A 10504-nucleotide genomic window follows, 5' to 3' on the forward strand; every position below is an offset into this window, starting at 1 on the left:
CTAACCTGTGTCCCCAGCATCCTCCCATGAGACTGGCCATTCCCTCCTGAAAGTTCTCTCTTGCTGTGGCTTCCTAAGTAAGGCCTTATACCATTTCTGCCAGTTAGTACTTAAGAGTCACTGCCTCTGCTCCTCTATGCATCTCCCCAAGGCCTGTTTCTTTTCTCACTTAATACACCATTCTTTTCTTTAAGATTTTATTTTCAGCTGTGCTGGGTGTTTGTTGCTTCGCACAGGCTTTCTCTAATCGCAGCAAGTGGGGGCCACTCTTCCTTGCAGTGCACGGGTTTCTCACTGAGGTGTCTACTCTTGTTGCTGAGCACAGTTTCTAGGGCACATTGCCCCACAGCACGTGGGATTTTCCTGGACCAGGGATCAAACCCAGGTCCCCTGCATAGGCAGGAGGATTCTTAACCACTGGACCACCAAGGAAGTCCCAATACACTGTTCTTGAGTGGTTTCATTTTTCTCTCATATGGAACACCTGAGAGGCCCTTCTCCTCAGCACAAACCCTTCCTTCTATCTAGTACCAACCCAGGCCACAGACTTTGATGTGAAAGTTTCCAAATTGGAATTTTTGCTCACTTGAAAATCTAAACATTTGAAATTCCAAAGTTTTTGTCTGCTTTTCTGCAGTGATATTTCTCCTCTGATGTTATAAATACCACTGAATGAAGAGGAGAGAAGGCAAGGGGTATAAGGAATGTGCGTGAAGGGTGACAGTGGTGGGAACCTTGCAATCTTTGCAGCAGATATTGTGGTTAATCCTCAGCATCCATCCCATATTAGACGATTAGCCCAAGTCAGTAAGTGGCTGTCCCTGGTGAATGTTACTGCTCTAGGGACAGACATACCCAGACAGCCTGAAGGAAAGGACTTAAATCTCATACCTGGGAGGAAGGTTTTCTTTTTCCTTCACTGGATAGGAAAACAGAAGCATCACCCAGTAGCTGCTGGCATCCTGCTTTGGACCATGAAGAGAACCATCCCAAGGATGAAACTGCCCTCCAAGGAGGAAGGCTGAGCAGAACCATGGACAGAGCCTGGGTCCTTGACTTTATAGTAAGTCCCCTACATACACACCAAGGAGCCCCATTCAGAGAGTGCATTCCTAAGTCTGATTTGTTTGTAAGTCCACCAGAGTTAGCCTAGACACCCAACTAAAACAATCAGCTGTAGTGTACTGTAGTATAACAGGTTTCTAATATTTTCACACAAATAATACATGAAAAACACAAAAAAATAAGGAAAACTTTAAATCTTACAGTACAGTACCTGGAAAAGTACAGAGTACAGTACAACAGATGGCCCATTCACATCTTTGAAAGTTCATACGTAGAGGATTTAACTGAGTAAGCTACTGAACCAACCTCAGAGCCCACCTACCTCTGGCTTCTGGTTACACGAGATACATGTTTAATTTCTTTTTCTTAAAAAATGAGGTTATTGTCACTGGTAGCCAAGAGCATCCTGATAGATTCAGTATCTCAAAATATTCCATCACACTTGAACTCCAAACCTGTGTACTCAACTGCCTGCCAGCCCTTCCCCTTGGCTGTTTCATAGCACCTCACCCTCAATGAGTCAAAACTAATTTTGCTGTCTAGGGCCCCGTCATTGCCCTACACCAGTCTTCCTTGTTTCTATGAAACGTCCCACCATCTGTCTGCTTGTTTCCTTCAAAACCTCGGATCACCTTTGCTATTTCCCTTTCTCTCACACTGGAAATCACCCCTTAGGGTGACAGTTCTCCAATCTATCCACCTCTTTGCCCACAGTCATCTCTTGCATGTTTCACTGCAACAGCTTCTGAGCTGGTCTTCCATCTTCTTCTAACTCCTTCTGCACCCCACAGCCAGAGTGATCTTTCTAAAACACGGGTCAAAATACTTCACCCATTAAATCCTTCTCTTTCCTCTTTCCTTAGAATAAATTCTGAGTGCCTTAACATGTCGTATAAGGTCCTCAGTGACTTGGCCCTCATCGTCCTTCCAACCCCAACACCATTCCTTCCTCTCTGGCCTTCACTTCAGCAATGTGGAACCACTTTTACTTTCCAAACTCCCTCTCTCTCATCTTCTGGCTTATGTAGCTGCCTAGAAAGTCCCCCTCCTCTTCCTGCTCCACCTGAGTAACTCCTGCTTGTTCTCCTGTGCTCATTGCGATGCTGCCTCCTTTGGGAAGCCATCCCTACCCCAAGACTGGCTTATGTGATGTGCTCTTCTTCACGTTTCCCCAATACTATCTTCTTATCCCAGTCACATCACTCATCACAGGGTTGAACTGTATGCTTATTTGTCTATGTCCCCCACCCAGACTGTGAGTTCTGGCTTACTCTCTGCACCTCGCACTATAATTGAGTGAGGAAAATCAGTCTAAATTCAGAAGTGGATTTTGACTTCAAGATAAGGGTAGGATGGAATGGAGTGGAGGACAGCATGGAAACAGATATTCCAAGCCTGGGGAGGAGTGATGGCAGCAGAATCTGATCTGCTTGCTAAGTGCGTTGAACTGGTTCGTGTGGGTGGCAGGGCCATGCCAGGGGAAAGGGCTACTGAGGCAGAAAATGTAACCCAGGCAAGAGCTGAGAATGGCCTGGACCAGTGGAGAGGCAGTGGGGACAGGGAGAGCCAGACAAGCTTGAAACAGCTATGAAGCAGAACTAACAGAATCGGAGCATGTGAAGAGAAGAAAGGGTATAAAATGAGGCGAGCTGTAATTTGGGCAGTGGAGGTCCTGGCGGCATCTTCGTCTGTGATGGAGAATCCGTAAGGAAGAACATGACTGCAGGCAGCGGAGACCAAGATGACGGGCTCTGCTTTGGTCACTCAGGGTTGCGGGTGGGGAATGGAGGTTGAGAAGAAATGGACACAGAGGTACGGGGAAAATCAGGAGGGCAGACAGGAGTCATAGACGCGAGGCAGTGAGTCAGAGGAGAAATTACTTGAGGCAAGGGGGAAATAGTGCTGAGCCTGCTTCGCACGGATGCTCCCATAACACAAACACAAGCGCACTGGGGAGTTTTCTCTCTCTTTACGATTCCATGATTTTTCAAAAAACCGAAATATAACTAACTTAGAGTATTATATTACATTCAGGTATGTAACATAGTGATTCCATATATTTATACATTACAAAATAATCGCCACTGAGGAGGGTTCCCTTAATAACAGTTTTATTTAGTTTAAAAGTGAAACTCAGACCCCGACCCACCCACTAGCCGTGGGGTTGTGGCAGGAATAGACTCGTCCTGGGGTTGCTCATCTTCTTAGCAGAATGAGAAAGGCGGGGAACATACAGACTTTTACCAGGACAAGAAATGGGGACCATAGAGACCCTTAGCAGGACTAGAAGTGGGGAACATGTGGGTCATGCCTATGTGGGCATGGAGAGGCAGGGGGAGGCCCAGCTACAGTGCTGGGTAGGGCTTGGCCACCAGCCAGGTATGGGGTGACTGGCGCCATCCCCTGGACGCATGCAGAGGGGAGGAGACAATTCCAGACTGGTGTTAGGACTTGGCCTCAGAGGCCTGGGGCTGGGCAGGGAGCTCTGATCAGTTCAGTAGCTCTGAGGGGACTTGTCCAGCTCACTGTGCTGCTCCTTCTGAGACTCTGTCACCACCTGCTGGGGGGTGAGGCATGTGAAGGGCACAACCCACCCAGCACCACCCTCCCTCTAGCTCCTTTGTGGCAAAGTGTACCCCCTCCCTCTCAACCAGTTGAGGCTCCCGTCTGAATATCCACCTCCATCTCCCTGTCTCACTCTCACCCCAAGAATCACTCACCCACAAATGCCCGAAGATTACTTACACCAGGCTGGGGCTCAAGGGAAATTATGGGGTCCTGGGCTCAAGTGGCCTGTCTCACCTCTCCATCCCGAGTCTCAATGGTCCTGATCAGAACCATCTTCCGGCTGTGGGTTTCCTGGGGAGGCTCCACCTCAGGTACTGAAAAAGGCAGGATTTGAGGTTGAGGGGAGGAGTCTTGGGATGTCCAAGCCCCTATATCTCTTTGGGGTCACAAACAGTTGGACACGACTGAGCGACTGAACTGAGCTAAATATCTCTTTGGGAGGGGTAGGGCCCGAGGATCAGGGGCGAGGACAGACTAGGACTCAGGCAGGAATCAATCCCTGAGCAGAGCCATATCAAGAGTCCAGTCAGGGTACAAATGGACAAGGGGACAGACAGGTTGGAAGTCAGACGCGGAAGACTCACCAGTCGTCTTTATACTCAAGGATGCAAAGGAATGGACTGGCACGGAAATCCTGGGGACGAAACCTGTAGTCAGCTACTCAGCGTGGGGTTGGGGGGGACCCTGGCCTTCCACCCGCCTCTCCTCCACCCCCACCCATCCCGACCACGCCCCACCCGCCCCTCACCGGCTCTCCTCGCCCTCCAGCAGCTTCCGGTAGGTGGCGATCTCGATGTCCAGGGCCATCTTGACGTTGAGAAGCTCCTGGTACTCTCGCAGGTGTCGTGCCATCTCCTCCTTGAGCTGCCGTAGCTCCTCCTCAAGCCGCGCGGCGCCCGCCTGGTACCCGCCGGCCTCCAGGGCAAACTGCTCCTCCAGCTCCCGCAGCTGTCTGAGCAGCGCCTCGTTCTGGGGAGGCGGGTGAAGAGGGGGGTCAGTAGGGGGAGCACAGCCTTCGTCCTCCACCCCCGGGGCCGGGGCGCGCAGCCTGGTCCTCACCGTGCCGCGAAGCCCGTCCACCTCGCACGTCAGGCTCTGGATCTGGCGTCGGGACTCATTCATCTCCTGCTTGGCCTGGCGCAGGGCCTCGTGGTTCCGGTTGGCGGCGTCGGACAGGTCCGCGTACTGCGGCGAAGGTGGCAACTCGGGCGTGAGCAGACCAGATGGGTCCTTCCCCCCAACATCCCACCCTTCCAGGCCCTCCCAACCCCCTCGCCCCCGTGCCCCCGCACCTTGGACTTGTACCACTCTTCTGCCTCCTGCAGGTTCTTCGCCGCGATGCTCTCGTACTGGGCTCGGATGTCCCTCAGCGCTGCTGTCAGCTCGGGCTTCACGGTCGCCTCCACCTCGACGTGCTGCACTTGCTGGCTCTCCACGCTCAGCTGCAGGTCTCTCAGCTCCTGTCGCCCAGGGCAAGATGCCGAGTTCACCGCGCAGATCCCTCGCGGGCCACGCAGTTGGCGCGCAGAAAAGAGAAGAAACACTTGAATGAACAGAAGGGGGCGCCAGGGAGCGCAGCGCGCTTAGGCCTGCACAGCCCGTGCCCCGCGGGTACTGTCATCGGCGAGGTTTCAGGGGTGCATTCCCGCTGCTTGCCACCAGGTGGCGCAGGGGTGTGAGTCTAACCACCTGTAGAGGGGGTGGAGGGAGGGCCCGCGTCTACTCAATCTCATTTCTCTTCCAACGCTCCACCCGCCACTCTCTTCCTGAGCTTGTCCCCCAGCTCCAGAGACCACCCTCAACCTCTGAAGTCGCACCTAACACCTGGGTCCACCCACCTCCTCGTGCAGCTTCTTGAGGAACTCAATCTCATCCATCAGAGATTCAATCTTGCGCTCTAGCTCCAGGCGGGATAGGGTGGCGTCGTCCACGTCCTACAGGGGGTGACAGTGGGGGTTCGAGAGCAGGGACGGGTTGCTTAGGTCGAGGAAGAGCCTGGCCCTTCCTGTCTGTCTCTGGGGGCTTGTGGTCGCCTCCCTTTGCCCACAGATGCCACCCTGGATATGCAGGCGGTGGGTAGGGGTGGGGATGGGGAGACCGAGCTCACCTTACGGAAAAGCACGAGGTTGTGCTCCGCATCCTCCCTCTTGCGAGTCTCTTCCTCCAACCTGGTGGGAAGAGTGTGCAGAAACTGAGTTCCGGGGTCACCGCCCAGCCTGCAGACCGCGACCCCCAGGATCTGGGTCAGAGCTGCTACTGCAGCCTCTAGGAAGGGGTCTTCAGGCTGCCTGATGGACTTGCCCCATTTTCTCTGTAAACGGCTGGAAGCTGGGGTGGGGCCCCTTTGTACACAGGGGAGACAGAGTAACTCCCCCTCCCTCACCTCCCCTGAGACTCAGCAAAGTGGTGGTGGTGGGGGAGTGCCTGCCGACGAGGGTGCTGCCTGCACACGCCCAGGCGGACAGGCGAGGGGCGGCTCCTCCCTCCCGGCGGCAGCCTCGACGGTCGCCGCCCCGCCCTGGCCCTGCCCTCTGACCTCTGCTTGAGCGCTGCCAGGTCCTCCGCCAGCCCGTCGCGCTCCACCTGCACCCGGTCGCGCTCCCGGCCCAGCAGCTCCAGCTCCCTCCGCAGCTCTCGCAGCTCCTGCTGGCACAGCTGGTCGGCGCGCGCCGGCTCCTGGCCCCGGGCCTGGTTCAGCTCCCCGCGCAGGGCCGCGTTCTGCTGCTCCAGGAAGCGCACCTTCTCGATGAAGTTGGCGAAGCGGTCGTTGAGCTCCTGCAGCTCCTGCTTCTCGTTGCTGCGCGTGGCCAGGAACTCCTGGTTGAGCGCCTCGGCCATGGAGAAGTCGAGGCGCTCCGAGGGCAGGCGCAGGAGGGCGCCCGTGCCCGCCCGGGGACCGCGGAAGCTGCCCAGGCGCACGGAGGAGCCGGGGGACGCCGAGCCCAGCAGGCGGCTGCTCGAGAAGCGGGAGCTGGACGAATAGGAGAAGGCCCCCGGGGACAGTGAGGGCGGTGGCCCGAAGGTGCGGCGGTAGGAGGTGGAACTGACGCTGGACCGGAGGCCCGACGGGTGGCTCATGGCGGCCGAGGATGGGCAGTCAACGCCGGCAGAGCTGGTCGGGGCGCGAGGAAGGAGCCGCAGACCGCTGTGAGGCGGCTTTATAGGCCTGCGGGTTCGGGGCGGGGGGGCCTGGGCTGCTCCTCCCACTGGCCTGACGGTGGGGCTATGTGGGGAGGGGGACGCCCCACCCCTGCGGAGCAGCGGGAGTGCCGCACCCTCGCTCCCTGGTGCTGGCGCCTGGCCCACTTGATTCCCCCTGTTGCTGGCGGGGAAGGGAGCAGGGATGGCGACCACAGGCCACAGACAGGCAGGGAGGTGAGGGTCAGTGACTTCTAGCAAGCATCCAGAGCTAGAGCCTAGGATGGGAGGGCCGGACTTGAACTGGGGGTCCCTGGCTGAAAGAGCTGGTCACGGTAGAGGGATGGGAGGACTGGAGGTTAAGGGGCAGGCTTCACAGGAGTAGGGAGGAGGTGGCCCAGGTGATGGAGAATCGGCCTGGCTTAGGCCCCAGAGTCTGTGACTCCACATGTCCCCTGAAGGCTAGGTTCCACTTTCAACTGCTGTGGCTCACCACACCCAGGGCGATCTGGGGGACAGGAGCGCAGAGGCAGCCGAGGTGGGTGAGGGCGGGCTGGTCTCTCCGTAATCCCCAGGGCTCTGGGCAGGGTTGCTGCCTGGCGCCAGCTCTGCTGCTAATGGACTGGCTTCTTCCCCTCCCCCTCCCCTGGACACTTGGCCAGGGGGTTGCCTGCTGATGTCTCACCCTTAAAGACACAGATCGCAAATCCACCCCAGGCCCCAGCAAGGTGGGCACATCAGACGGGGAGGAGGGTCCCAGCTCTGGGTCCCACTCCAGACACCTGTGCCCTGCTGGAGGCCGAGCTCAGTGAGCCAGTGTATGCTGTCTGTCTTTACTGGCTTCTCCCTTCCCCCAGCCAACCGCTGCTCAGTCACGGCCTTACGGGAACCAGGGCCATTCCTGAGGTAGGAAGGGGAGGGGGCTGAGGGGCGGCATCTGCTGCCAAGCCTGAGAGATGGACCATTTCCAGTACTGAGGAGCCGCAGGTACCCAGCAATGGGCGGGGCTGGATGAGTAGAGAAGAGGAAAGAGAAGGTACCCATCCCCAGCGGTTCAGGGATGAGGGGGAAAAGGCCCAGAACAGAGCTGCACGCCTGTGCACACAAACAGATGCGGAAGCAAAATAGCACCGTATACTTATGTGCACACGCGAGACACACACAACCACGCGTCCCTTCATACCCTTCCCCACTGCACAGTTAGTGGGGAGGCTGATGTCTGGCCTTTCCATGTCAAATGGCTTCCAGAACGCAGGCACAGGCTGCTCAGGAGTGGACAGAGGCAGCGTGGGCGGTCTGCAGGAGCCGGGTGCTGAGGCCTGTTGGGCTTGCCAGGAGCTATGGGGCTGCTGCCGCCGGGGACTCCAGGGCTCTCCAGTAAGGACAGGTCTGCGTAAGACTGGCCCGGAGGACAAGAGCTGGGCGTCTGGGGAATCAGGTCTGGGACTCCGGGCTGGATCTCTCGACAAGGAGGGCGGCTGCCTGGCTGGCCATCTCCTCTGCACTGCAGGGCAGAGGAGCCTCCCGCCTTTGTATGGCCTCCGAGATGGGCCAACGCCCTCCGGCTCACATCCCTGCCGCCTCTGTTCCTCTCCAGGCCCCTCCTTCCTTCCGGGCTATTAGTCTCTCCCTGCACAGCTGCCAGGTCCTTCTCCTTGATGAGTCTGGTTTGGTTGCCAGGGGAATGGGAAGAGGGAGGATGGGAGAGAGTGGATGGGATGGATGAACCAGGGCTGGTCTTGAAAGTGGGGAGGGGGAGGGTCCTGCTTGGGCTAGGGCTGGGGGGCCTGATAAGAATGAGGAGGGGACGGGGAAGCTGGGGAAGCCGTGGTGCTTTCTGCTGCAGCCCTGAGCTCTGACCCCCAGCTGCCATTGCAGCCCCATCCACTCCATTCTAGGCCCTGCCCCGCCCCTGTCTGCTGTCCTCAGAGCGGACTGGGAGTCTGAGCTGGTGCTTCTTGCAGAGGGGTAGGTCCTGGGGAGGACCAGCTCAGGCTTTACCTCTGTAGGGAACTGCTGGCAGATTCGGGGGGCTGGCCTGAGGAGTTATCGGTGGGGTTCCCATCCCCTCCCCTGCTTCTGCTCCCAGTTCACCACCCAGAAGCCTCAGAGTAGAGGGAAGCAGAGCCACCTCGGCAGAGCCTGGGAGCTGTTAGGCCAGGGTCTGACCTGGGTTTGGGAACCAGGCCTGCTGGCAACTCGAAGAAGACTACTCCCCCTCACTCAGAAAGAGTGGGGCCTGGGAGGTCTTGGGGCAGAAGAAAGGAAAGTGTCACGGCTAAGAACCAGGACCCTAGTTGAGCCGCCACGCTTCCCATCTGATTCCAACACTCTGCTGTACAAATACAGGCTTATTATTGTAAAGTCCTCTCATGAGCTCCAGCCAAAGGGGGATAATTGTGGCTTCCACCTCAGTGTTGTCGGGAGGGTTACATAAATACATGTAAAATACTCAAGACGCATATAATAAAGGCTGAAATTTTAAGCTAATTTTACTACTACCAGTACTACTATTACAAATCTCTAGAGGGATATTCTCAGCCCCCAGATACAGTGAGGAAGGGTCTGGACTTCCTTTGGATTGTCCCCACTAAGAGCAGTGGCTTGGCGACAGGGTGGCAGGAGCCCCGTACCTCCCGGCTGATGGAAGGAGGAAAGGGTAACCTCAGTGCCCCGGGCAAATACGCATGATTAAGACACGGGCACTGGACAGACTGGCTGCATGGGTTTGATCTCGGCTCCGCAACCTAATTAGCTGTATGCTTTGAGTTTGCTTGAGTGATTTAACCTCTGTTCACCCCATTTTCTTTATCCATCAGTGGGGATGATAATAATGGTACCTTAACCCCCTAGTGTTGGAAAAGTAAATGGATTCCAGTATGTGAGGCACTTAGTGCTTGGCACGTAATACATGCTGTATAAGAATTAGCCAGTGTTATTAATAACCCTCCTCCTTCTGCTGTCCTTGGCTGCTCTGGTGAAGACTCAGAACAGACAACTGCATGTATTCACAGGTTTGCAAGGCAGGTATGCAATGAAGTTTAGGTTACCGGCAAGATAGCTGCTAAATGACCGGCCATGGTCTCAGAGCTGGATGAGGAAGGGTGTGTAGGCAAGAGAAGGCAGGGTTTTAGGAGAGTAAAGAGGTCCGCAGCTGGACTTTCAGGCGAGACCAAAGAACAGTCACAGCATAAAGGGGTCGAAAGAGGCACTGAGAGGGTAGGATGCTGTTTTCAGAGAGCAGGATGCATGAATTCGAGATTCTGGAGCTGGGACGTTTATGGATAAGATTCTCAGGGTGTTTCTAAGGGAGTGGGCAGCTAAGGCTAAGGTGGAATGGAGGGAAAGGTCATGGAAGAAGAGATCAGGTCACCAGACCGGGCACTTACTAGCTGTGTGACCCTGGGCAAGTTATATGTCCTCTCTGAGCTTCTGTTTTTTTCATCTGTAAACAGGAATGATGATACCTTTCTTGCAAAGGTGTCATGAGATCTAATTGAGGTATTGTGCATGAAGCAATTAACATGTTGTGAGGCTCATAGTAGGTGCTCAGCATTGTTGAATGCCTTTTCCCCTCCTACGTGACAGAGAGCAAACAGACATACAGAAACAGTGACACAACCCTCATTAGTTGTATCTAAGTGTCAACTGGGGTCTCCCTGCCCCTCAAGGTCTAGGATTGGCTCAACCTGCATTCCACATCCTGGGAAATTTCAGTGTCCTCCCCCAGATC

At 55.7% G+C, this 10504-nt stretch overlaps 1 protein-coding gene across 2 annotated transcripts; it reads right to left on the minus strand.

The window, feature by feature from the left end:
• On the minus strand, positions 3155–6958 carry PRPH (peripherin). Of its 2 annotated transcripts, none has more exons than XM_018047840.1 (9): positions 6170–6958; positions 5741–5801; positions 5472–5567; positions 4926–5093; positions 4693–4818; positions 4382–4602; positions 4218–4267; positions 3868–3947; positions 3155–3625 (listed from the first exon to the last, which is right to left on the minus strand). In XM_018047840.1, the coding sequence occupies exons 1-9, from the start codon at positions 6709–6711 to the stop codon at positions 3560–3562; spliced, it is 1410 nt and encodes a 469-aa protein (XP_017903329.1). In that variant the 5' UTR covers positions 6712–6958; the 3' UTR covers positions 3155–3559. The 2 variants fall into 2 exon arrangements, with proteins under 2 accessions (XP_017903329.1, XP_017903330.1); XM_018047841.1 differs by having other exon boundaries at positions 3160–3622.

The sequence above is a fragment of the Capra hircus genome, chromosome 5, assembly GCF_001704415.2.
Source record: "Capra hircus breed San Clemente chromosome 5, ASM170441v1, whole genome shotgun sequence".
Lineage (NCBI taxonomy): Eukaryota > Metazoa > Chordata > Mammalia > Artiodactyla > Bovidae > Capra > Capra hircus.

Bases quoted from the DNA above. Each gene is read 5' to 3' on its own strand.
- PRPH (XM_018047840.1), bottom strand. From the start codon at position 6,711: ATGAGCCACCCGTCGGGCCTCCGGTCCAGCGTCAGTTCCACCTCCTAC. The intron at 5,094-5,471 runs GTGGGTGGACCC...CCTGGGCGACAG, and splicing joins TCAAGAAGCTGCACGAGGAG to GAGCTGAGAGACCTGCAGCT. The intron at 3,626-3,867 runs GTGAGACAGGCC...CTCACCCCCCAG, and splicing joins TTGAGACTCGGGATGGAGAG to CAGGTGGTGACAGAGTCTCA.